At 48.0% G+C, this 27,083-nt stretch overlaps 1 protein-coding gene across 2 annotated transcripts; it reads left to right on the plus strand.

The window, feature by feature from the left end:
• The first annotated feature begins 820 nt into the window (after positions 1-820).
• ELMOD3 (ELMO domain containing 3) lies at positions 821-26,380 on the plus strand. Of its 2 annotated transcripts, none has more exons than XM_023251824.2 (12): positions 821-880; positions 1,976-2,253; positions 6,583-6,660; positions 7,107-7,176; positions 11,072-11,140; positions 12,145-12,233; positions 13,922-14,045; positions 14,297-14,419; positions 16,017-16,147; positions 24,482-24,558; positions 24,825-24,952; positions 25,425-26,380. In XM_023251824.2, exons 2-12 carry the CDS (start codon positions 2,203-2,205, stop codon positions 25,625-25,627), a joined length of 1,143 nt encoding a protein of 380 aa, XP_023107592.1. In that variant the 5' UTR covers positions 821-880; positions 1,976-2,202; the 3' UTR covers positions 25,628-26,380. The 2 variants fall into 2 exon arrangements, with proteins under 2 accessions (XP_023107592.1, XP_023107591.1); XM_023251823.2 differs by having other exon boundaries at positions 826-1,000.
• Positions 26,381-27,083: the final 703 nt, after the last annotated feature.

The raw sequence follows: 27,083 nt of genomic DNA on the forward strand, positions 1-27,083 counted from the left end.
GGGAGCCTTGGCCGCGGCCCGCGATCCCCCAACTCTGCGGAGGACGCGTGGAGTGGAGATGGTCGTCCCGGACCTAGACCAGCCTGGGAGCTGCAGGCCCGAGAGAGAATCCCGCCCGGGACCCAGGATGCCTGGGTTCTGGTCCGCGCTCTACCGAGGGCTCGCCGAATGACCCGAGGCAAGTTGCTTACCTGTTTTCAGTACCTAGTGGCGAGGAGGTTTCCGTCCGGAATCCACACAGCCCCAGTCTGGCGGGGTTTCTTGATGGAGTGAGATTCCTGTTGAGATCGCGAGTCACAGACGGCGAGCACCCAGCCCTGTGCCCCCACCCCATCCCCATCCCGCGATGGCCAATCGTTCAGCCCTCGACCGCGGCGGCCCTGTGGATGGCGTTGCCTGCGGCGGGGGCCTGGAGGCGCCCCCAAGCCGCAGGTTGGGGCCCCACGGCACCTACCCTCCTTCCGTGGGGTAGTGAGGGTCGGGGAGCTGCCAGCGACAAGCCTGATGAAAGGATTAAAGAAGGACTGTCAGACCTACGTGGTCATTTGTATTTAACGTATGGACCCAGTTACTGTATTAAATACCTATTCAGAGAGTGAAAGCTCCAGCAGGAAGTTTGAAAATCATATCCCTTAATGTAGCTCCTTGCCTAAAGTGGGTGCACCATAAATCCTTAATTTGGTAAAGGATCCGTCCTTAGAGGAAGGCCATTTCCTTGGGCCCAACTATAAGGAACTAGCCTAATGTTGCTGGGAGTGACTTCTTAATTTTCATTACTTGCTTATTTGACAGAATTTTTGCTCTTTTCTATCTCTGATACAGATACTAACTGTACCTGTTGAAACCTCCAGAGTTCCAGCCAGACCTGAGGCACTAGCAGGTGTGTAAAGCTGGTCATACTTCTACGCTGCTTGATTCATTTCATACACAGAAACAGAAGAGGCTGCTTGATGTCGCTCTTACCATACCTGCCTGTCACCTTCCCAGCGTTGGCTGATGTGTGAGTGTTTTGTTATATGGTGTCATGGAGGTCAAGGAGAAGGGAAAGGAAAGGGAACCAGATGCTGAGACCCCAGAGGATACAGTGAGAGAGGGCTAATTCCTGAGGTACCATGACCACCGAACACTGTCCTCCCCCCTTAATTACAGTTACCCACACGTCCAGCCTAATAGCCAGGAAATATTCCCATTCTTGGTGCTGAGAATCAGTGCATCTTGGCAGAGATTCTCGTTTGTTACTGGCAGCCAGTTCTTAGGGAATCCGGATCATGTTCCCACAGTGGGGAGCTGACTTCAAAGAGAGGCCACCCTCCTTCCTAAGTTACCCACATCTGTGAAGCGTGATTGTCAGTCAGTGGTGGACTGTCTGCCCACCTATGATCCAGATTGTTGTAACAGGCATCCATGATGTCTAGCTCCTCCATGGTAGGTTATGGGCCTGTCTAGCCCCCTTCCCAAGGCTGGCTTGTAGGATGACCACCTTAGAGTTAGCCACACTGGCTAACATGTACCATATTGGCGTTCACTGGCAAGGCAACGTGTTGGATTTTGATTTTCTATCATCATAGGAACCAGGCCTAGTATTCTAAGCCCCCAGACCCAACCCGTGTCTGAGACGTAAGCAAAGCCTAAGCATTTCAGCTAAGACCACCCACCAGGATGCCACCCTTTGATAAGTTGCCCCCAAATCCCAGTGACTTCATGGTTAGAACTGACCTTACCACTTAACAGCGGTGCTTCTGCCTTCTGGACATTGAGAATCCAACCCTCAGACTCCTGCACCATCCCCTTCTTGTCATCGGGTGGCACGGATAGTAAGAGTTAGGATTTGGCTAAAGCAGCTGATTTATTCAGAATAAGTTTCTTGCTTAAAAATTTTTAAAGTCAATTCTTCTTAACAGAGGCTTTACCGAATGATGAAACTAGCTTTCTTTTTTTTCTTTTTTCTTTCTTTCTTTTTTTTTTTTTTTAACAGTGCTGAGACTTCAGAGACTTCAGGGACTTCTTTCAGTACTCGCAGAAACCTCCCACACCCTGGTGATGGCACACAGGGACTGTTTTCCTATTCTTAGTCTGAATGACTGCCAAGAAGGAAGGCAAAGGTGGAACAGTTGGGTGTCAGGCTTTCTCCATACTTCTAATCCTTATTAAACTCCTTTCTGAGTCCAAGGACAAAGCTCACTTAACAAATGACTTTGAATCATGAATGAAAACTCTTGCTCTTTCCATGAGAAAGAATTAAGAGATGGACAGGTAAGCAAGTACTTCGATTTAGGGAAGAAGGTGTTGGTTGGGGATATATTGTTAATAGTGGTAACACAGAGGATATATCACTAGAATGTAGAACTTTAGAAATGTTACAGGAAAACTTTCATTATAATGTTCTTTGTTCTATTAGGAGAAGCTTCTATTCATTCACCTCTGGGTCAGTTGCCTTTGCTGGTAGCTTATGTTCTAAGTGGGTCATGGGATTTTGTTTTGGATTTGCTTGGGTGAGAGAAGAAGTTCAATGAGGAATCCCCCAAGGTATTTGTGACTCATCAGTTTGTTACTGTATTGACCCTTTGCCACACATATGCTTTGGCTTGATTATCCTCAGGACTCGGAGTCCAGGGTGATGACTTGTGAGTCTGGGAGCTGACTCTACCTCCCTTTCTCCCTCCCTTGTCCAGAAATGGTCTTACAGGGACCCTGTGGGATTTATTAGCCTCTGGGATAAAGCCTTTGCCTTGGGAGTCCAGGAAGGTTTTCTCTACTGTACTACAGAGAGAAGCCTTTGGCCACTAGAAGGGACTGAATTGGAGAGGGAAAGGAAGGATGAAATGAATCCTGAGTACACAGACCCCTACAGGGAGTTGTTCAGCATAATGAATCATCACATATTTTGAGAACGCATTTTGTGCCAAATACTCTGCTAATGGGTGTCAGAAACAGGAAAGAAGTATAAGAGAAGATTCCTCCACTCAAAGCAGCAGAGTGTGATTTAAAGATAGACTGTGTTGGGGGGAAGTAAAAATTCTAGGTACCGGCCACCTGGGTGGCTCAGTCAGTTGAATGTCTGACTTCAGATCAGGTCATGATCTCACGGTTTGTGAGTTGGAGCCCTGCATTGGACTTGCTGCTGTCAGCACGGAGCCTGCTTCAGATCCTCTGTCCCCCTCTCTCTCTGCCCTTGCCCCACTTGTACTCTTTCAAAAATAAATAAACATTAAAACAAGAAAAAAACTCTAGGTACAATTTCAGCATACTCACAAAGAAGGAGTCACAAGACTTACTACTTACAGACCCCAAAAATGTGGCAGGGGTGAATGTGCAGAGGGGGCAGGGAGCCAAGGTAAGGGCAGTCCTCAGTACCAGATCATGAGCAAGTACCCCTATTGCTCATAAGGTGGAGGTCACTGACTTCTCTTGGGCTCAACTCTAAGTGATTATTTTCAAAGATGCCCCAGAAAAAGCAAAGCAGGCACTCGTAGCAAGAATCCTAAGCCCGGGTCCCTGTCTAAATGTCCAGACTCTGGCTGTAAGCAGGTTTGTCATACTGTCAGCCCTGAGGAAGCAACTCAGAAGAGCTGTTTCCTCATCATGCGGGCCTTTGGCAGGGAGCTTGTGCCACCCACAGGACTGGCTGCAGGGCTGAGAGAAGGGGAGAGACCCTTGTAGTGTGGCCCCAGTGGGTAAGGTGGGCCACCTTGAGGAGATGCAACTGATCTTAAAGGGGCCGGAGGACACAAGAGGTGGCGGTAGGGGCGTATTCTGGAGGAAAACCACACAACCAGAGGGATGGAGGCGAGAGGAACTACAGCAAGGGTGTTCACGGGGGCGAAGTGGGCAATAACAGTTAGAAAGCATCGGAGTACCTGTGTGGCTCAGTTGGTTGAGGAGCTGACTCTTGATTTCGGCCCAGGTAATGATCTCACAGTTCATGGGGTGGAGTCCTATGTCGGGGCTGGGCTGACCCGCTTGAGATTCTCTCCCTCTTTCTCTGCCCCTCTCCCGTCTTTAAAAATGAATAAGTAAACACTGTCAAAAAAAAATTCATGAGGGGGCATCATGAGGCCAGTGACAGAGGAGTTTTTTCAGCCATGGTGTGTTTCGGCAGCCATTCCTGTGTCCTCGTCATAAAAGAATCAAAGCTCTGTTTAAGGAGTAGTAGTTGGCAAACGTATGTGAGAAGGATTAGAGTAACAGAATCACCTGGAATTCTACAGCTTTGACAAAAGCACTGATTTTTTTTTTTACTAGTTTTAATTAGTTTCTTGTGTTTATTTAAAAAAATTTTTTAATGTCTATTTATTTTTGAGAGAGAGAGACAACGCTAGTGGGGGAGGGCAGAGAATGAGGGAAAGACAGAATCCGAAGCAGGCTCCAGGCTCCAAGCTGTCAGCACAGAGCCCGACGCGGGGCTCGAACTCACAAACCGTGAGATCATGACCTGAGCCAAAGTCAGACACTTAACCAACTGAGCCACCCAGGCGCCCCTCTTTTATTTATTTTAGAGAAAATAACACATTCACATGGTTCAGACTCCAAAAAGCATGGAGGATGTATCTATAGTGAAAAAACTGCCTTCTACTCTTGTGCCCCAGCCACCCAGTTTTCTTCTGGAGGCCAAGTCACTGCTTCTTTGGGTGTAATTCTGGACAACGTCTTGGCAGAGCAAAGCAAATGTATTTGTGTATTTTCTGAAAATACACATGGTAAAATAGCATATATACTCTGCCCTTTGCTTTTTTCACTTGATATATCACGTGGATCGTTCCATATTGTCCACAAAGTACTTTCTTATTCATTTTCTTTATGGCTATATTGGATCTCGTTGAGGTAATGTGCTTTCATTTGTTTAGCTAGTCCTTTAGTGGGCATTTGGGGTTTTTCTAGCCTTTTGCCATTACAAACAGTGCTACTGTGAACAGTGCTATAAGCATGTCATTTTGCACACGGACAAGTATATCTGTTGGGTAAATTCCTAGAATGCAGTTGCAGACCCAAAATGCACAAAGTGTATCTGATTCTGTCAGATATTATCAAGCTGTAGGGATGGAAACAGTTTACCCTTCAGAGTGTTCTAACACTTAGTTCGCTAGCCGACACAGCGTGTTATCACACTTTTTGATATTTGCTGATATGATAAGTGAAAAATATTATCTCAGAGTAGATTTTTAAAAATTTTTTTGTTTTAATGTTTATTTTTTTTTATTTTTTATTTAAAAAAATTTTTTTTCTTAATGTTTTTATTTATTTTTGAGACAGAGACAGACAGAGCATGAGCGGGGGAGGGGCAGAGAGAGAGGGAGACACAGAATCCAAAGCAGGCTCCGGGCTCTGAGCCGTCAGCACAGAGCCTGATGCGGGGCTCGAACTCACAGACTGCGAGATCATGACCTGAGCCGAAGTCGGACGCTCAACCGACTGAGCCACCCAGGCACCCCAGTGTTTATTTATTTTTGAGAGAGACAGTGTGCGAGCAGGGGAGGGGCAGAGAGACACAGAATCCGAAGCAGGCTCCAGGCTCTGAGCTGTCAGCACAGAGCCTGATGCGGGGCTCAAACTCATGAACTGTGAGATCATGACTTGAGCTGAGGTTGGACATTTAACCCAGGCACCCCAATCTCAGAGTAGTTTTATTTGACATTTCTCATATTTTTTTAAAGTTTATTTATTTATTCGCAGAAAGAGAACAAGAGAACAAGCGGGGGAGGGACAGAGAGATGGGGAGAGAGAATCCCAAGCAAGCTCTGCTCACGAACCATCAGATCGTGACCTGAGCTGAAATCAAGAGTCGGTTGCTTAACTGACTGAGCCACCCAGGTGCCCCTGACCTTTCTCTTATGAGTGCGGTTGAGCATTTTTTTTTGTATGTTTCAGAACTATTCGTGTTTCCTTTTCTGTAAGCTGTCCATATCCATGCCCGTCTTTCTACTGGGTCGGGTTTCTTTCCCTAACTGATTTGTAGGATTTTATTTCCAACATTATTAGTAAAATTAGCCCTGTATTGGTAATCTGAATTGCAAAAGTTGGTCAAGTGGTTTTTTTTACCCTCTGATGGGGCAAGGTTTAGCCAAAGGTAAGGGAACTGCCTGACTGAGCTTTACTTACTCAGAGCCCTGAGATGTTTCACAGAGCCAAGAAATCCGAGATAGCATTAACTAAGCTTTTTGCAGTTTTTCTTAAGACGAGATTAAGCAGGGGCGCCTGGGTGGCTCTGTCGGTTGAGCATCCGGCTTCGGCTCAGGTCATGATCTCTCAGTTTGCGAGTTCGAGCCCCGCATCGGGCTCTGTGCTGTCAGTTCACAGCCTGGAGCCTGCTTCAGATTCTGTGTCTCCCTCTCTCTCTGCCCCTCCCCCACTCACACTCTGTCTCTCTGTCTCTCAAAAAATGAATAAACGTTAAAAAAAATTAAAAAAAAAAAAAACAAAAAACCAGATGAAGCAGAAGTTTTCCCTTACAGTGTTCCTTGTAGTGACTTCTCAGGAGTTCAGCCATTTTTGTGCGTGTGGTATTGCGAAAAGGTGTGACATTTAAGCTGTCGACTTTGGAAGACCTATATGTGCCCAAGAGGTTGATTCTGCTTTGTCTTACAGGTTGAAAGTGTGTGTGCTGTGTGTCCTCCACCATATGACAAGGAAAACAGTGTTCTTCAGGCTTTCAGAGGAATTCCTGTACGTATCACCCAACTCCAGTACCTCCTGCCAATGCAGGCTTTTGTTGCGAGTTTGTGGTGCCGGGCACACAGCACGGCACAGACCTTGCTTCCAGGAACTCACACTTGGGAGCAGAGGTGTGGGGCACAAACTTGCAAAACAACCTCTAGCCAGTAAGATAATTGCGCTAGTGAAGCAGACTGTAAAGTGCAGTGGGAATACCAAAGGCACACCACAGTCTCAATGGAGTGACGTGAAGTTTTATTTACTCTTCAAGGAGAGCACATGCTTGTCCCCACATCGCGCAACTTGTACCTCAGAGCGGGAGTTTTCCATGTGCTTCTCTTTTAAGATTGGCTTTAATCAACCCATCCTTCTGGTCTCCAGTTCCAAGGGTGGGAATTGGTTGTGTGGACGGAGGGGTGTGGATTCGCCCTCACACTAAAGGTCAGCTGCCCCTACAGATCTCAGAGTTGAAGAACCATGGCATCCTCCGGGCCCTGACCGCAGAAGCGAATGGATGGGAGCCAGGTGGTAAGGTCCCCTTCAGGGCCCTTGGAGCCTGGGTGGGACCCAAGTCAGAGCTCCCCATGTCTATTCTTCATCATTTGTACTTCTTTCACTACTTGTCCTATACAACTTGATAGATTTATCATTCTTCAAGGAAAATTAGAATCAACTCTGGATTAGGAGTCAAAAGGCTTGAGTCCTGATCTAGCTCTGCTCGTGGCTTACTGTGTACTTTTAGGCAAGTCATATCATCTTTGTGTCTACAGTGGGGATATCAATGCCTCCTTTATCCTCAGAGGGATACTGTGACAATAAAATGATTTCAGTGCATGTGAAAAGCCTTAGAGAAAGTATCCTATTTTATCGGCTTTATGATTCTCTCATGTACTGTATTTAAAGCTCATTTCACTTGCTGATTTATGACACAGAAATGCCCACTCATAGTTGAGAAACACCAATTCTGGAATCCCATGTCTCTGGGTTAAGTGCTGCTTCTGCCCACCAGCTATAGGATCATGAGCCACGTTTCTTAACCTTCTAACCTTTACTTACTTCATCTATGAAGCCGGGCGTGCATCGGACAGAATTGCTGTGTAACAGGAATTGTGTAAGGAATAAGTGAGCTAAGTAAGGTAAAGTGCTTAGCACACAGACTATAAATCTGTCGTAAGTGCTCATTGTATTGTCATCTTTAAATTCCGCAAACTGAAAATATAATCTCCAGAAATATGGGGCTTGCTAAAAATATTCTAATGTAGAAAAACTATTTGGAGATCTATGAAGTTTCTTCTAATAGAATTTTAACAGGGCACCTGGGTGGCTCAGTCAGTTGAGCATCTGACTTCGGCTCAGGTCTTGATCTTGTGGTTCATGAGTTTGAACGCACTTTGGATCTTCTGTCCCCCACTTTCTGCACCTGCCCCGCTCGTGCTGTCTCTTAAAAATAAATAAACATTTAAAAAAGAAAAAGAATTTTGGGGTGCCTAGTTGGCTGAGCTGGTTAAGCGTCCGACTTTAGCTCAGGTCATGATCTCATGGTTTGTGAGTTTGAGCCCCATGTCGGGCTCTGTGCTGACAGCTCAGAACCTAGAGCCTTCTTCGGATTCTCTCTCTTTGCCCCTACCCCACTCACACTCTGTCTCTCTCTCCCTCTCTCTCAAAAACAAACATTTTAAAAAAACCAGAATTTTATCTTCACTGTGTGATGACAAACCTAACATTTATTAGACATCTTGCTTTAAATGCTAAAATATTTTATATTTCAGTACAACTGGCAGCTATATGCCAGATATTTTTAATCGCATTGAATGATTACACTTTTCTTCCAGATTGCTCTCAGCTCATTTAAATTGATAGGCTTATGAGGCACCTGGCTGGCTCAGACATAGTGTGCAACTCTTGATCTTGAGGTCATGAGTTCGAGCCTCACGTATAGAGATTACTTTAAAAAAATAAAATTTTGGGGACGCCTGGGTGGCTCAGTTATGCGTCTGATTTAGACTTAGGTCATGATCTTGCAGTTTGTGAGTTCGAGCCCCACATCAGTCTCTCTGCTGTCAGCGTGGAGCCTGCTTCAGATCCTCTGTCTCCCTCTGTCTCTGCCCCTCCCTCTCTCTCTCTCAAAAATAAACATTTAGGGGCACCTGGGTGGCTCAGTCAGTTAAGCGCCCGACTCTTGATTTCAGGTCAGGGCATGATCTCACGTTCTGTGAGTTCAGGTCCGTGTTGGGCTCTGTGCTGAGTGCAGAGCCTGCTTGGGATTCTCCCTCTTTCATTGCCCCTCCCCCACTTGTACACGTGCTCTCTCTCTCTCTCTCTCTCTCAAAATAAATTTTAAAAAATTAATAAACTTAAAAAGACAGAAACTTCTTAAAATAACATTGAAAAAAATAAAATCTTTAAAAATTAGATAGATAGATAGATAGATAGATAAGCAAGCTTACTAACTCAGCAATGCTGTTTCCTGTGTAAGTGAAAGAGAGCCCAAATAAAGGAGGCAGTTGAAAGAGGAAGAAAGATAAAGACCTGTGCTAACGTGAGCTGCATTCACTATCCTGAAGATTTGTGTTTTGCCTCCACTTTTTTCTGTTAGTCAGGGGGGCATTAGTATTTAATGTCAGGATCATCTTTGGATGGAGGAGGAGTCTCCCTGGTTCCAAGAGGAAGGGGAGGAGATGCTCTTGCATGCCTTGGACATTTGTCCCCAGTGTTTAGGCACCGGAGTGCAGTTGCTGGCTGGGACCTTATATTTCCTGTTGACCAACCTGCAATCTCAGCAGATTTGTACACCTTCCTGGTGAGGTTTCTCCTCCTGACTCACAAGCTTCTGGCAAGTTCTTGGTAGGTGAGGGTATATGGGGTGAAAAGTTGACCAAGTTGCTTGGAACGAGGGCCTGTGGTATGAAGAGTCCGTGAAGCTGGGCGTTGGTGAGGGTGAGAGGTGACGAGGCCCTCGTCAGCACCATAATGAGCAGTCCCCACTGCCACTCCACTCTTCTCTTTGTTCAACCGCTTTCTCCCTCCTTTGCATCTCCCTGGGGTCCAGCATGCTGGAAGGAAGTTTTATCTTTTCACCATCCAAGGTCAGGCAGTCTGTATCCTGGTGAAGTGATCTAGCTTGGGAGCCCTGAGGCTCGGGGTCCCAGTCCACTCCAGACGGGGGCTGGCAAGATTGAATTTCCTAGAAATCCAGACCCATGTCCCCTGCTGCCACTACCCACTGCTCCCCTGGACCTGAACCCAGGACTGTCAGTAATACTAGCTGACACATACTGAGTACCCATCTTTGGGCCACATTCTGCCCTGAGAAGCTAAGGAGTCACGCCCCTCCTCGTGGCAGTAAGTGATGGCACATAGTCCGTGCCTCGCCCACGGAAGCACCACTGGGGAGCAGCAGAGGGAAAGTGCCCGCCAGCACTTGGCTCTGGAGTGTGCTGTCAGTAACAGCCCTCCATGGCTTCCCAGTAGCTCTCTCTTCCTCGATATCTGTTAGTGGTTTGAGTTTCTGGTAGCATTTTATTGATTTTATTTTATTAGCAAGTGTATTTTCAAAACAGTTAATTGTCCTGTGCTATCCTCAGTCAAGACTGCATGGCCGAGAGGAGCTGCCCCCTCACTTTTACCACTGGAGGTAGAGGCTGGAGGGGTCTTGGACCCAAGTGTCTCTGTTTTCTCCATTATTTGTTGATCTCCTCTCTCGCAAATGGGAAAAGCCCGCGACAGGACGTGCCACCAGCAGTCTGGGCTAAAGAGTGACAGCTGTGGTTTGGAGAAAGGGCTGGGTGGTGGCTATAGAGAACCCATCTTGCTGCTTGTTTTGTCCTGCTTTTCCAGTGCTTTCATTCATTTAGCAAACATTTGTTGAACACCTGCCCTGGGTCAGGCACTGAGCTAGGTTCTGGAGAACCCTGTCCTCATGTAGCTCCCAGTGTAGTGGGAGAGACCATTCCAGCACTGACGAGCACTGGGTGTCAGGACTTTACAGAGGAGTGACTCCCAATCCAGATTTAATGAAGTCAAAGAAGGTGTGTGGGTGAGGGCCGGCATCAGAGTTAACTGGGGTGCTGACTTTGCGGTGGCAGAACTGTCTGTGCAGAGGCACCGAAGGTGGGAGGTGTGGAGGGATTCTGCATGCTCTACGGGACAGCTAGAGATGCAAGAGAGACCCAGACTGTGAACGTATTTAGATGCTGTGCTGAAGAGTTTGGGTTTTATCTTGAGAATTATGGAGAATCCCTGGAGGGTTTTGAGCAGGGGGCTGACATCAAAGGGGGCTGCCTTTTTGAACGTTCACGCTGGCAGCCGTGTGGAGAGGGTACCTGAGGGCAATGAGATCCAAGACAGGCAACCAAGGCGGGGGCTGCAGCAGCGATCCAGACATACCTAGATCTCAGAGGGTCTCCCTTTCTCACTGTGACAGCTGTGAGTGTGGAGGTGCTCAGAGCCCAAGAAGAATGGGAAGCTGTGGACAACATCCGGACGGAGACAGGTAACCGCGGGAACGGCACTGTCTCCACACAGCCCAGCTGCTAGGAAGGGTGCCATCCACATGTGTGGCTAACATTTTTGTGACTCTGAGATTAGGAGACAATTACTGAGCATTTTCATTTTAGCCCTTTGACATAGAATAAAACATCTTCCCAAATCCAGAGATGATGACATTCTGCCTCTGGAGGAAATGGGAACGAATGCCATGGGGAAAGGGCTGCCATCCACTCACACCTGAGAGAAGACAGGGAGGACCTTGGCCAGGGTCATCTTCTGCAGGGTGATGAGACTGGGCAGAAGGATGGAGGCCAGCAGCCAGGGTCCCTGCCTAAGGTTGTTCACTGTACGGGGAGGTCTCTGGAGATAGGGGCTGAAGCCACCTGCTGGATGGCTCTGAGGGCTGGGTGAAAATGGTCTCACTTCCTTTTTTGACAGGTTTGGATGGAGCTATAAGAGGGTAGAACTGGGACCCATACCTGGCTTGAGCTTCCCTGGGGCTCCTGAAAAGTCATTACAATGGACTGTATCAGTCATCACCTATATTTGCTAACTGATAACTAATTCCCTGTGGACAGTACCAAAGGACAGAAAGGGGGTCATTCACATACAGGGTGTGAGAAGGGGCAAAGTAGCAGTTAGGAAAGGCCCCTAAACAGACCTTGGCATGCTCCCACAGGGGCACCTACTCCAGTCAGTGAGTTGCCTCCTCACAGATGAGTGGAATTTAGGGACCCCCTCCCCCACCCCCCGCAGGTCAGATCTGTCCCTACTCAGCTGCAGAGGTCAGCCTAGCAAGCCTCTGAACAGCCTGGTCTTAAAAGGGAGCTGGCCCAGCAGATAATGGTAGCCCCTTGAAAAAGAATTGGTTTTAGCTGTAGGTATCTGACGTTTGCAACTGAAGGCCAGCTTTTGGTTTAGAGGTGACAACCAGAGGGCCCTCAGTAAATGTTCGCTGATGGAATGACTACTGTTATAAATCCTGGAGTGTCTTCCCCTTTGCTATAGGTCAGGCCAGCTCAGACCAGCCTGGGCAGCTAATCTCCTTCAATGAAGCCCTGCAGCATTTCCAGACTGTGGACCTCTCTTCCTTCAAGGTATGAAAGTACTTTTGGGGTCTCAGGCAAAGCACCTTCTTCCCAGGTCCCAGGTTTCTATCCCACACTGGGCAAGCTAGATTGAAGCTTCCAGTTGAGGACTCTACCTCACCTAAGAAATCTTAGAGCACAGAATCAGGGGTAGCTAAGGACCCATGCTTCATACAGGACCCCAGTGGCCTTTTGGGGACTGTGCCCCAGAGTTCTTATGGCCCTGTCATACAGAGGTCTGTGTTGCAGCTCCCTGTTCTTCCTCTGGAATCAAATGCTAGAAAGCTCCTTAGGGAAGCAAGGCATCCTGTCTAGAAAGCTGAGTAATCCATGGCCATTGTAGAAAAATCTTCTGTTCCCTCAGGGAACCAGAAGTGATTTGAGAATTTTAAAAATATGTGAGGATTTTAAAACATTGAGGAGAATTTTATTTTTTTTAAATTTTTTTTTTAACGTTTATTTTTTATTTTTGAGACAGAGAGAGACAGAGCATGAACGGGGGAGGGGCAGAGAGAGAGGGAGACACAGAATCAGAAGCAGGCTCCAGGCTCTGAGCCATCAGCCCAGAGCCCGACGCGGGGCTCGAACTCACGGACCGCGAGATCGTGACCTGAGCTGAAGTCGGGCGCTTAACCGACTGAGCCACCCAGGCGCCCCGAGGAGAATTTTAAAAACATTGAGGAGAATAAAAGCTCGAGGGCTTTCTGGAGCATCTTGAGTGACTACGAGTAATTTTAGAGGATTGTGATTGCAGATCTTCAACCTAAAACCAGGTTTAAGAAAGGCTGCAAAGACAAGAATCAGGTTGGTTTTTAGGACCCAGAGAGCCAGAAGCTACCAAAACCAGAAAATTCTAATAGCTGCTGCAGTGGCCCTTGAGTCATAAGTCAGCACGACCTGGTTTAGGAGGTGCTGGTTGTGGTATGGACAGAACGCTCCAGCTACCCCTCAGGTATCTGGCTCCAAAAAAGCCCCCACTAAACATGCCTCCCCACTGGCTCCCTCACCCTGGATGTTGAGAGGACCTGCGAGACTTTATAATTTATGTCCTTTCCAGAAAGAGATAGACCTACAAAAGGGAAAGCGGCCCTGCCGGGAAACCTGGCCTGGCTTCTGTCAGACAAAGCGGGGGTCCCCGCGTCAGCCATCTCTAGCCTCCTTGGCGGTCGGTGGAATAGGTAGCTCTGGAGAAACCCGGAGGAACAAATGCAGACAACGGGCTAATAATGCCTATATCTCTTTCCTACTCACAAAAATCCTGGGGGCCAGAAGAGCCTGTCTCCAGAGATTGAGCAGGTGTTTCACAGCTTCGACCCCCTTTCCCTGGCCCACAGCCCAGCCAGGTAGTTGGGGGAGCTACTTCTTTCTGTAAGAACAATCCCTGTACTGATCCTAAAGGTCAGTTTATTAAGGCAGGTGAACTCAGAGGGGCGCCTGGGTGGCTCAGTTGGTTGAGCGTCCGTCTCTTCATTTCGGCTTAGATCATGACCCCAGGGTTGTGGAATCGAGCCCTGCATCGGGCTCTGCACTGAGCATGGAGCCTGCTTGGGATTCTCTCTTTCCCTCTGCCCGTCTCCCTGCTCATGCTATCCCTCTCTCTCCCTAAAATTAAAAAAATAAATAAATAAAAATAAATAAATAAACAAACAAGCAGGTGAACTCAGCCCTCTGCTCATTGCCTGCTATTTCCTCCCCAGAAAAGAATTCAGCCAACTATTCGAAGGACTGGGCTCGCTGCCCTCCGGCACTGCCTCTTCGGGCCTCCAAAGCTCCACCAGGGCCTCCGTGAAGAAAGGGACTTGGTCCTGACCATTGCTCAGTGTGAGTGCACGGGTGCTGCATCTGTGGTCAGGCAGAGAACACTGTTTGCCCACCTGTTGTTGAGGCTAAGCCAGAGGTCTTTCATGTACCATGTTGTGGGGGAGAGCGGGAGCCGCGGGATGAAAATGTGGGAGAACACAGTGACGAGTACAGTCCAGATCTACCTTGTGTCAACCATTTTCTGAGAAACACTCAGTCATCCCTTCAGAGGCCAGCAATCCGACGGGGGGGCGGGATGTGTTTTTGGGTAGGTGGCCTGGATAACCAAGACCCAATGCATGGCCGAGTCCTCCAGACCATCTATAAGAAGCTGACTGGCTCCAAGTTTGACTGTGCCCTCTACGGAGACCACTGGGAAGATCTGGGCTTTCAGGGTAAGAGACAGGAATGGTTCATCTTTTCCTTGACCCCTGATTCCACCACTAGAGCAAGAGCCCAGACAGTCTTCTTCTATCATGCCAACACCCTGAGACTGGATATCTTGGGGGGAAGCATTCCAGGAAGGGGGTATGGGAAATGCAAAGGCCCTGAGGTGAGCATGTTCACTATGCTTGAGAAATAGCAAGGAGTGTGACTGAAGTGAAAAGATCACTTGTGGCCTTACAGGCCATTGTCAAACATTTACTCTAAGTGAGACAGAAAGCATCAGAGTGATAGGATTTGGAATCTAGTGTTTTCTTTTTCCTCATTCCTTTTAACACAGATAAAAATTTTGCTTTATGCTATTTTATTTTTTGAGTGAAACAAAATGATTTCAGCTGTTTTGGGATTATACAACTCTTTTTTCAAAATCGTATCAAGTTACATTTATATAGAATAGGAAAATGTCTTCATTTAAAAAGGAAGTTTTAGGGGCACTTGGGTGGCTCAGTCAGTTAAACATCCCTGCTCTTGACTTTAGATCAGGTCATTATCTCACGGTTCGTGGGTTCAAGCCCTTGGGATTCTCTTTCCCTGTCTCTCTGTCCCTTCCCCACTTGTGTGTGCACATGCTCTCTCTCTCTCTCTCTGAAAATAAAATAAATAGGAAATTTTATGTACCTATAACTACTTGGTCCATTGGCATTGACAATATGTTTAAATTCCTTTATCCTCCCTCATCTATAATATAATTATCTTAAAAATTTCCTCCATATGCAATGACAATCATGTCAGTGTTACGATTTTTGTTTTAACCATCAAACAATTTTAAAAACTCAAGAGGAGGAGCAAAGTCTGCTGTATTTGCCCGTATGTTTACTCTTTCCACTGCTCTGTCTTCCTTTTTGATATTCTGAGATTTCTTCTTTTATCATTTCCTTTCATTTTCAAGAACTTCCTTTAGCCATTTTCTAAAGTAGTCCTGCTGGTGATAAATTAGTTTCAGGTGTATAATAATAGTGTTTCAACAATTCCATATAGTACTCAGTGCTCATCAAGATAAATGTACTCTTTTTTTTCTTTAAGTTTATTTATTTATTTTGAGAGAGACAGAGACAGCGTGAGCAGAGGAGGGGCAGAGAGAGAGCGCGCGAGAGAGAGACAGACAGAGAGAATCCCAAGCAGGTTCCTTGCTGGCAGTGCGGAACCTGTCATGGGGCTCAAACTCACTCATGGAACCGTAAAATCATAACCTGAGCTGAAACCAAGAGTCGGACACTGAACCGACTGAGCCACCCAGGCACCCTGTTCGGCCTCCGCTGATGCCACTGGCTAAGAGGGGCACAGGTACCAAATTACATGACTCATTACAGGAGTCCCGTGTAGACTTCATTGACATCGCAAGGGTATGGGGGCTCACTCCCAGCTCCCAGTTTGCTGAAACTACCTTGGTGGAACTAAGGGGCACCTTGTTACAGTCAGGCAGGGATAGAAGTCCAGACTCCCCACTTGGCCTGTAGCAAAGGTAATCAAGTCCTTGAAGCCCACGGGAGGAGGGACTTCATTTGGCATTGCTCGCCATCACCCTCCATGTCCTCATCTCTGTTGCAGGAGCAAATCCGGCCACAGACCTGAGAGGAGCAGGCTTCCTTGCCCTCTTGCACCTGCTGTACCTGGTGATGGACTCGAAAACTTTGCTGATGGCCCAGGAGATTTTCCGCCTGTCTCGTCACCATATCCAGGTGAGGCTTTGCTGGGAAGCCAGAGAAAGGGCTGTGGACCCAGGATCCGGGTGCATGGTGCTCCTGAGCTATCAGGAGAGCCTCACAGGGGCTGTCTCTAGTGGTTGAGGGCTCTCAGGACAACTGGGCCAAACCAGGACCAGGCTTCCCTCGCCAGCCTGACCTGTGCTGGAATCTGAGCTCTACCACTTGTTAGCCTGTGTCTCAAGCAAGTGCTTTAACTCCTCAGAGCCTTGGTTTTTTTCATCCATAGAATGGAAATCACGAACACTTCAGCTGGATAGTTGGGAAAATTAAATGAGGTTGTATACGGAAGCACTAGGCGTAGCTGTGATATTAATGTGTCAACTCATTGTCCTCCCTGAGGAAATCCCTTCAACAGTATTAGTAGGTTCTCCTGACCCTAAAGGAGAAGAGTTAGCCTTTATGTGCCCCAGAGGAGGAGATTTGCCTGTGAGGGTCAGGTGACACATGGTCTTACTGACAGGCCAGAAGTGGCTTCCTGTAGCCCTCGGTCTGTCCAAGCCTTCTTTGGAGTTAGGGTTCACATTTTTCCCAGGTAGTAAAAGGTGGTAGTTCTACCATTTTGTTTTGTTTATTTTTTTTAAAGATTTTACTTTAAAATAATCTCTACACCCAATTTGGGGCTCAAATTCATAACCCCAAGATCAAGACTAGCATGCTCCATGAACTGAGCCATCTAGGTGCCCCATCCCACCATTTTAGAAAACAAATTTGACCTGTTTCCTGCCATTCATCTATGCCAGATGCATGGAACATGGAATTCATCCACTATACAAAATATTTTAAGTTACTTATTTATTTATGTATTTATTTTGAGAGAGACTGAGCAGGAGAAAAGCAGAGGCAGAGGGAGAGGGAGAGGGAGAGGGAGGGAGAGAGGGAGAGGGAGAGGGAGAATCTTAAGCAGGCTCTGTGCTGTCAGTGAACAACTTGACTCAGGGCTCGAATTCACAAACTGTGAGATCATGACCTGAGCCGAAATCAAGACTCAGACACTCCACTGACTGAGCTTAACTGACTGGAGCCCCCACGAAACAAATTTTTTTCAGCATTCCCTATGCTACTTATTGTGCTTAGTGCTTGGGATACATCAGAGAACAAAGCAAAGATCCTTCTAGCACAGAAGACAAGGCAGTGAGACTAACATGTAAATGAATGACCAAGTATGCCCAAAGGTGGTAAGTGCTAAAGGGAAAGAACAAGTAGGGTAAGGTTAGGGTGCTCAAGGTAGCTCTCGTGAGAGGGAGGGACTTAAACTAGACCTTGAAGGAGGTGAAGGTGTTGGCCCTTCACCTGGAGGAGGGCACTCCACGCAGAGGGAGTGACAAGAGCAAGGGTGCTGAGGAAGGAGTATGTCTGGCATGTGAAGGGATAGCAGGGAACCAGCTGGAGTGGAAGGAGCCCGGGAGAACAGTCGGGAGGGAGGTCATACGGCTAACGGGGACCAGATGGCAGAGGGCCTGGTAGGTTATGATGAGGACTTTTGATTTTACTCTAAATAAAGTGAGGGTTTTCAGCAGCCTGGAGTACATGATCCAACTCAACATTTTTAAATGTATCCTCTCAGTGGCTAGGTTGAGAATAGTCTGTAGGGAGGGCTTTTATAATCCAGTCAGAGATGATGGGTGTTTTCAGAGGAGGTGTTGTGAAGTAGTCAGATTCTGGATATGGGATCTTGAGCGTATGGGCTTAAGAAAGTACAGCTAGTTGGGGTACCTGGCTGGCTCAGTTGGAAGGGCATGTGACTCTTGGTCTTGGGGTTATGAGTTCAAGGCCCATGTTGGAGGGAGAGTTTGCTTTAAAAAGAAAGAAAGAAAGAAAGAAAGAAAGAAAGAAAGAAAGAAAGAAAGAAAGAAAGAGAAAGAAAGAAAATAGAACCAGCATATTTTTCTGATGGATTGATTATGGGTGTGAGAAAAAAAGATTTTTAATCTGAGCAACTGGAAAGATAGAGTGGCCATCAACTGAAATAGAAAAGAGAGAGCAAGGTTGGGGGGTTCAGTCTGCCATACAAATTTTATTTTACTTTTTAAGTGTCCATTCACTTATTTTGAGAGAGAGCACAAGTGCAGGAGAGGCGGAGAGGGAGAGAGAGATTGAATCCTAAGCAGGCTCCATGCTCAGCACAGAGCCTGACACGGGGCTCAATCTCACAAGTCTTGAGATCATGACCCGAGCCAAAATCAAGAGTCAGACACAACCGACTGAGCCACCCGGACGCTCCGCCATACAAATTTTATATTGAGGTTATGCATTTTTGGTAAGAGCACCACAAAAGAGCAGTGGCCTTCTCTGTGCCTCAGCTCAGGAGCACGTAATGCCAACATGTCTTACTGCTGGTAAGGTTAACCTTGATCATGTGTTAAGGTGTCTGCCAGGTTTCTACACTGTAGAGTTATTATTTTCCCCCTTTGTAATTAGTAACTGTCTTGGGGAAGATACTTTGAGACTGCGCAAATACTCTGTTTTTATATCAGCGTATATAGATATTTATCTTTTTCTGTGGGTTATAACCCAATAGTATCGTTACTTATTTTGTTGCTCACATTGTTTCAAGGTCTTCGGCCATTTTCGGAGCTCTTTCAGGTGGGCACCTGTGCCCTTACAGTGTGCCCTTTTCTGAGCGCTGTTTAGCTTTCTGGACTGCAGAAAATGCTCTGGTCTCATCTTGTATTTTCCCCATATGATTTCCTGGCCTGGAATCACCCACTTCTCTAAGGAGCTCTTGCTCTTTTAGTTGGAGAATGACATTTAGAAAGCAAGCGCTGAGGGCCAGGTGTTCTCACTGCTAGTAAGTTCTGACCCTTCCAGGGCCTCTCTGTGGACAGAGCCTGGAATACACACATGTGCTACAGGTTCGTTCCCAGCCCTGATAGGGGAGGTCTACGGAGGCGAGTGTACCTGTCCCAGCCCTGGTGCAGGAAGGTGGTGTGCTTTGATACTCCCTGAGGGAGGGGAGCCCAAGAACAGTGGCTGAGCATCAGACCTGCAACACTTGCATCAGATCATCTTACCCTAGAGGGTTGGAGGTGGGCAGGCCTGAGTTGCCAAAACAGACCGTTGCAGTAACAGTGTGGCTGGCCATGTTTTGTGGTTCTCACAATCTCAATTTCTTCCTTCTTGTCAAATGAGAAAGTAATTCCAACCCTGCAGAATTATTCTAAGTTAGAGATAAACTATGTAAAGTGCCAAGCACATTAGCCATTCAGTGAGTGTTTGTTATCAAAGTAACTTAAAAAAAATTTTTTGGAAGTTTATTTATTTTGAGACAGAGCAAGCAAGGAAGGGCAGAGAGAGAGGGAGAGAGAATCCTAAGTAGGCTCTGCACTGTTAGCGTGGACACGGGGCTTGATCTCATGGTTTGTGAGATCATGACCTGAGCCAAAATCAAGAATCGGACACTTAACAGACTGAGTCACCCAAGTGCCCCTCAATGTAATTGATTTCCGTGAGTAAAAATACACTTTATACATCTTATGTGTAATAATACATACATAAATACATCTTATGTTTTTAAAGTCAGTTGAATACATATCTGTGTGTGCATGAGGGCACACATACACATACACACACACAACCGTTAGTAAAGTAGATGCCTTTTAAATTTTTAATTTATTTTATTTTAGTGTGTGTATATGTGTGTCTTAGGTGGATCCCTTTTTTCATCCAAAACTTCTTGAATACAAAACAAGTTATCATATGTTTCCTGCCACTGGGACACTTTCTTTCTTTCTTTTTCTTTTTTTTAATTGTTTATTTATTTATTTGGAGAGAGAGAGAGAGAGAGTGAGAGTGAGTGTGTGTGTGTGTGTGTGTGTGTGTGTGTGTGTGTGCGAGCGAGCGAGCAGGGAGGGGCAGAGGAGACAGAGAGAGAAAGAGAATCCCAAGCAGGCTCCACACTGTCAGCACAGAACCTGAGGCAAACTGTATGATCATGACCTGAGTCAATGTCAAGAGTCCGATACTTAGCCAACTGAGCCACCCACGTGCCCCTGGGGCAGTTTTACATTTCTGATGTCTACTCAATATCTCTGTATCTTTGGGAGGAAAAGCACCCATTAAATTTTAAGGCTCCACTTATGCCTGTCTGTTCCAGGAAACACTGGAAGAGGCAAGAGTGGGACTTCACAAGTATCTGGTCTTGAGATATATCGGGGGCCCCACAGGGTGAGAATGTGGGCATGTTCTGTGGTCTTCACGATGCAGGGAGGTAATGTCTGGGTTAAGTTTGAGAACCGTACCTGGTAGCTTATGCCGTGGTCCCCTCTCTTGAGGTTGAGGAGTACCTCAGCAATCCAGCCCCTCATTTTAGAGGCATGGAAATGGAGACCCAGAGAAACCAAATGACTTGCTGAAGGTCCCACGGCTAATTGGTATTTCCTATGAGTTATCTCTGACCTCATTGTCTCCCTTCTTGTGATGTACGAAAGCTCTGTTGTAAGAGCTGCCTACAGGAAAATGGATGCCAGGGTGGAGGGTATTGCCAACTCCGAATACCTCATTTGTTTTTAAGGACAGGCTTGAGGGAGGTGAGGGAGCAAGCCATCCAGATGTCTATGGGAGGGACATCCCAGGCAGAGGGAGCAGCAGGATGAGAGAGAAAGTACTGGGTACTTGATCTGCACGGACCCAGACTGACTGCTTTGACCAGTCCGTTTCTCATCCCTTCACCGGCCGGCCTTTATGGAACTTACTGGGGATTTATGTTTACTCCACAATATGCATGTTGGCCAGTAAGATGGAACAGCAGTTTAACCTAATAAGAGGGCTGGTATCAGGAAGCTAGATCCTGGTTCCATCCGCAGTATTATTATGGGGCTAGGATGTAAGTCACTTAACCTCTCCGGGCCTTAGCCTGCTCTTCTATGAAATAAGGGGCTTGGCCTAAACAATTCTAAGGTCCCTCCCAGATTTATTTTAAAATTCCTTGAAGTAAAAGCAATGCCAAGATTTTAAAGTAAAGCTTCACCTCAAGCCCTTATGAACCTTGAAAACACCGTTTTCCAGGAGGCGTGTGCGAGATCCGAGTAACAGCTGGGGGCCAAAGCTCTGCCAGCAGCTGGTCCTGTTCTCTCCTGAGGGGAAACGTAAAGCCCCACGTACCCACGGTACATCCTACTAAAGGGGAACTGGCAAAAAAGTACAAATGCCGGCGTAGGGGGGCAGACTCCCACGAATCCCAGCAGTATGGAAGTGTTTAGCCCACACCATGCGGAGAAGGGGTGCTGTCACAGACACCGAGGGGTGCAGGGCACATCGGGCTACTTGCTGGCAGGCGAGGAAGCACCTTATGGTAATGCTTGCTCACATACACACTTTAATAGCCTTCCGCGCACTTTCCATGCCTTGTTTCATTCCGCCAACATGACAGGCCTGCAAAGACGTAGGGTAGAGATGATCCTTGTAGATCTCTTTTCCAGGCAGAGAAATGTGAGGGTCAGAGAGGTAAAGCTAGTAAGTGGTGAAGTGGGGCCTGGGACCTACACCTCCTGACAGCTAGCCCAGCAGTGGGCTCCTCATAGCAGCAGTCGTCAGCCGGCAGCTCACTTCAGAGTCACCTGGGGGGTGCAGGTGCCCAGGCCCCTCCCCAGACTACTGAATTGAATCTCCAGGGATGTCAGCAGCCACCACAAAAGACGATCCGGTCTTCTTTGCATCAGTATTCAAAGGTGGTTAAGCCAGAATGTGACAGACAAAAATGTCCAGGTCTAGCTTCCTCCGCTGTCTTTCAGTCAGTTCCTCAACACAGCCTCAGTGTAGTATTTTAGCTCTAGGCAACACTTGTCAGGGGCCAAGGAACTGCTGAAGAAAAGGAGGCATTTAGATCTGAATTCCAGTTTTTCACTGCTTTTTAGTAAGTGGGCTCGGTAACAGTGTTCTCAAGAGTGAGCAAACACTGGGTTTCGATCCTCTGTTAATTGTGTTGCTACCATATTCTTGTTCCCGTGTTTATTTTTAGACTGAAAAAAGTCTAGGGAGGGAGGAATCTTATATGAGTATATATGGTAATTAAGTAGGCAATACATGAAGGTATAAATGCATTGCTGCTGACCTCAGCTACTCATGTTGAGGAAAGGATAATTATGAACATTTGTTAACACTTCCTTAGGCCGGCACTGTGCTTAGTATTTTGCATATGCGATCTAATTGCTCGTGACGATAACTCTGTGAGTAGGTTGTGAAATAGATAATAGAAAATGTGAACTGTAGGTAATAAAACCGATCTCATAGCGTTTTGTTTTTTTTTTAATTTTTTTTTCAACGTTTATTTATTTTCGGGACAGAGAGAGACAGAGCATGAACGGGGGAGGGGCAGAGAGAGAGGGAGACACAGAATCGGAAACAGGCTCCAGGCTCTGAGCCATCAACCTAGAGCCCGAAGCGGGGCTCGAACTCAGGGGACCGCGAGATCGTGACCTGGCTGAAGTCGGACGCTTAACCGACTGCGCCACCCAGGCGCCCCTCTCATAGCGTTTTTGTAATGAATAGTGACTCGACTCCATACAGCATGGCCCTTTTGTCAAGGTCCCCAGGACCACCCCCCAGGTTCGATGATTGGGAAGATTCACAAGACTTGGCCTATAGTCACACTCATAGCTATGATTTAGTCTAGCAATAGGAAAATCAGCAAAGGGAAGGAGTGTGTGGGACAAATCCACAGGAAATCGGGCGTGAGCTTCCTTCCAAGAGTCTTCTTCCAGTAGAACCACACGGGAAACACTTAATTCCTCCAGTATCGAATCATGCAGCACAGGAAATGTTGCCAGCCAGGGCAGCTCACTAGAGATTCAGTACCCAAGGTTTTTATGGGGGCAGTCGTGCACACACCCTCTGTGTAGCACACACCAAAATTCCAGAGTCAGAGAAAAAGCAGATATTCAGCATAAACCACATTGTTTGTACAGTTAAGGCACATGAGTCATCCTGAGGGGATGGTGGAAACCCTCCCAAAATCCAAGTTCCCAGGTGCCAGCCAAAGGCCACCCTTGCAGGCAGGTTTTTCTAAGGACAGCAGTCTCGGGTCTGGTGCGTTAACTCTTTCCTGCACAGTCCTCAATGTTATTTCCTTTTTGGTTTTAAGAAACGGGAAAGCTAAGTCTCATAGAGTTCGGGTGGCCTTCCTAAGGACACACAGCCAGCAGGCGTCCAGGCCAAGATCTGGAGCCCAGATGTCATGAAGACCCCAAGAAAAATCTTTGTGGAGCCAGAAGACCCTCTATGGTTCAGTGCTGTCAGATAGAACTTTCTGCAATGAAGGGAGTGTTCTTTATTGGCACTGCTCAATACAGTAGCTACTCAGCACAGATGGCTATTGAGCACTCTATATATAACAAATAGGACTAAGGACTTCAGTTTTGTTTTTCAAAAAATTTTTAAGTTTACTTATTTATTTTGAGAGCGAGAGAATAGGGGAGGGGCAGAGGGAGAGGGAGAGAGAGAATTCCAACCAGGCTCCCCGCTGTCAGCGCCGAGCCCCACTCGGGGCTTCATCTCAACTGTGAAATCATGACCTGAGCTGAGATCAAGAGTCAGACGCTTCACCGATTGAGACCCTCGGGTGTCACGGGGGTTCAGTGTTTTTTCAACTAAGGAGTTGAATTTTTGTTTATGTTTGTTTGTTTGTTTGTTTGTTTGTTTATTTATTTTGAAAGAGAGAGAACCAGCAGGGGGAGCAGAGAGAGAGAAGGAGACAGGATCTGAAGCAGGCTCTGTGCTGACAGCATAGAGCTTAATATGGGGTTCAAACTCATGAACCATGAGATCATGACCTGAGTCGAAGTCGGACACTTAACTGGCTAAGCCACCCAGGTGTTCCGAGGAGTCGGATTTTTAGTTTTGCTTAATTTTTAACTAATTTATATGAATTTTAAGTTTATTTACTTATTTAGAGAGAGCACAAGTGGGGCAGGGGTAGAGAGAGAGAGAGAGAGAGAGAGAATCCCAAGCTCAATGGGATGAGATTGGGAGAGCCCGATGCGGGGCTGAACTCACAAACTGTGAGGTCATGACTTGAGCTGAAGTCGGACGCTTAGCCGACTGAGCCACCCAGGTGCCCCTAATTTTTAACTAATTTAAGTCGCTCTTTGTGGCTACTTGCTACCCTACTGGACAGCACAGTTCTGCATCATAATGTAATGGCTTTTTCTTAGGGGAAGCAGATGGGATAAAGAGACTTTGGCTCTTGTTCCCAACTAAGGAGTGTACTGATCTGTGTGTGCCCCTCAGGGGGTGTCCTTGGGTATGTGCAACGGTAGAAACTAACATGTAAAGAGCCGGGCTGCCACTGACCCTGTGCCCGCTCCATTCCAGCAATTCCCCTTCTGTTTGATGTCCGTGAATATCACCCGCATCGCAATCCAGGCCTTAAGGGAGGAATGTCTCTCCAGGTGAGCCCCCACGCTGGTCAACCCCAGCCAGCTGATGAGAGCGACCCAGCAGAACCTGGTTCCCTCCCACCCCCTGCCCCATTCTCCCAGCCCCTCTCCCAGAGCCCCAACAGAGTCCAGTCCCAGCAGAGTCCAACCCTACCCTGAGGTGAAGGCTGCCTGAGGAAAGGCTCCCTGGGGGAATGGAGGGCAGGAGGCACCTGGCTGTCAGCTTGTCTGCTGCGGGGTGGGTCACCCCCCCGCCCCCCCCCACCCTTGTGCTATAGGGAGTGCAACCGGCAGCAAAAGGTGATCCCGGTGGTGAACAGCTTCTACGCCGCCACCTTCCTCCGCCTCGCACACGTTTGGAGGACTCAGCAGAAGACCATCGCAGACTCCGGCTTTGTCCTCAAAGGTGTGCTCTTTTGTCTTGACCTAGGAGGTCTGAACTCCTAGGGTCCCCAGGTTCAGGGACCCCAGGATAGTTGCTAGACTGGTTTGGGTTACAGTTCCCTCCCCCTCCCCCCCCCCCCCCATTCACACTTTCTCAAACTCCAGCTTCCCAAAGTGTCCATCAGCCCACCCTCTGGAGCCTGCCACCTCTCCTCCCTTTCTGACCTCAGATCATATTTACTGAATCAAAAGCTGGGTCCAACGGGTGGACTGACCATTCAAAGTCGAGACTGCCCTGGTCAAGGTAGAATGTGCAGTTCCTTGTGGCTTCCCTGGTCCGTCAGCCTCCCTCTCTGGAGAGCTCTCCACCTTGGACCCTTTCACCCTTCTCTCCACAGGGTCTGGGTTGGGGGGTGCCCCAGAGCTGCTAGGCCTGGACTGGTGTGCAGCCCAAAGCCCCCTCAAGCCTTTTGTTCTCCATTCCTCTGTTCCAGACTTGGAGGTGTTGGCCAAGAAGAGCCCGAGGCGGCTGCTCAAGACCCTGGAAATCTACCTGGCTGGAGTGTCAAAGGGACAGGCCTCATTGTTGGGAACACAGAAGTGCTGTGGGCCACAAGCCTCTCACTCCAAGGATCTCACCTTCACAGGCGTGTGTGACCTGCCACCACATTCATCCAAAGGCACGCGGCTGATCTGACCAACCGGAGGCTGACAGAAAGACCCAGCTGCTGGGCCACAGGGGCTTTGGAAGGGCAATTGGCACATTATGCCAAGTGTATGCCGGCTGGACCTCCTTGGCGAATCCAAGGACCCTCACCCGTGTGAGACATTAGGGACAGTTAGACTCATCCCATTCCCCACAGACCTGCCTCCAGAGCGATGAACTTGCCATAATTGGAATTGAGCTACTTTAGAGTTGGTTTCCAGGTAATCCCAGTGAGTGAACGGATCATGAGGCAGGAAAGCCCTACCTGGATGTTCTACATATCTGCACATCGAAAGATATGCCCACACAGAGGTGCCAGAATTCTGACTCCCTGGGCGGCAGGCTCTCAGGCCCCGGGTGCCCACAGGACAGGGACCCTGTGGCTAGAATTCGAAGGGAGGAGCAGTGGCAGCAGCCAACAGGGGACAGCATGAACCAGAGCAACAGGTCTTCCTCTTCTTCCTCCACCAGGCTGATATGGGGCCCCTCTGGGGTTTCTGGCCTTGCACTCACCCCACCCTCACGTCTCCCCATGCCTCAGCCCCGCTGTTGAGGATACAGAATCGGCTTTCGGCTGGGTGTCTCCACTGCCGCCTATCCCCACTGCCCACCAGCTGGGCACCCCACTACTGCACAAACCCCACCCCATGAAGGTGTGCGGTTGCCACCAGGGATGGTTTTCTGGCCTGGATGAAGGAGGAGGTTCACACATCGGCAGTTTTTGAATAAAAGAATTGTCCTAGGCCAAGGGCCCCAGGTGTTTTCCTCCAGCCTGGTAGAGCCAGGTGCTCCGGCCCAGTGACGGCACCGGTCCCGGGCTCCAGGAGAGAAGGGTGCTCTGCCCTGGCCAGGCCCCTGCTGAGGGCATAGATATCCATTCGTACTTACAGGCCCAGAGACTCCTCGCACACTCTAGCCGGTGGGCAAGGTGGCCCTGACTCTTGTGAAGATTGCTGTAAGGCATCCACAGGTTTTCGTATATGTATGTGCTTCTGGGGAAGCTCGTAGCTCCGTTGTTCCATTCCTCCAGGCCAGGGTTTCCTTCGCTGGGCAGCAGGGGGCAGCCGAGACCCCACTACACTGCTCTCCTGTCCTCTGTACTCCCTCCAGTAGACCCACTGAAGACCACTGTCCAGGCCTTGCAGGCCTCGCTAAGTCTAACCCCCTGGAGCTGGGGTCCATCACAGAGGTGGGGATGATAGCCAGCCACCCAGGCAGGAAACGGCAGGGACCTCCCCACTGCTGTCAGCAGGATGCCTCGACTCTGCAGTTTGCCTCGCACAGCACCATCTTGGCCAGACCTGAACTAATCCTTCATCTGCTTTTCTTCCTCCAGTCTGGGTGCTTAGCTGGCCTGCAGGGGCGCAGGGAGCTTTGTTGGGCTTGGTGGAGCCGGAACACGGAAAGGCTACAGCTCAGCCCCCACTTCAGAGTCAGGTTCCATAGT

Source organism: Felis catus, chromosome A3, assembly GCF_018350175.1.
Source record: "Felis catus isolate Fca126 chromosome A3, F.catus_Fca126_mat1.0, whole genome shotgun sequence".
Classification (NCBI taxonomy): Eukaryota; Metazoa; Chordata; class Mammalia; order Carnivora; family Felidae; genus Felis; species Felis catus.

Coding starts and splice junctions, on each gene's coding strand:
- ELMOD3 (XM_023251824.2), top strand. CDS start 2,203: ATGAATGAAAACTCTTGCTCTTTCCATGAGAAAGAATTAAGAGATGGA. Junction 14,420..16,016: donor GGAAGATCTGGGCTTTCAGG/GTAAGAGACAGG, acceptor TCTCTGTTGCAG/GAGCAAATCCGGCCACAGAC. Junction 24,559..24,824: donor AGGGAGGAATGTCTCTCCAG/GTGAGCCCCCAC, acceptor CTTGTGCTATAG/GGAGTGCAACCGGCAGCAAA.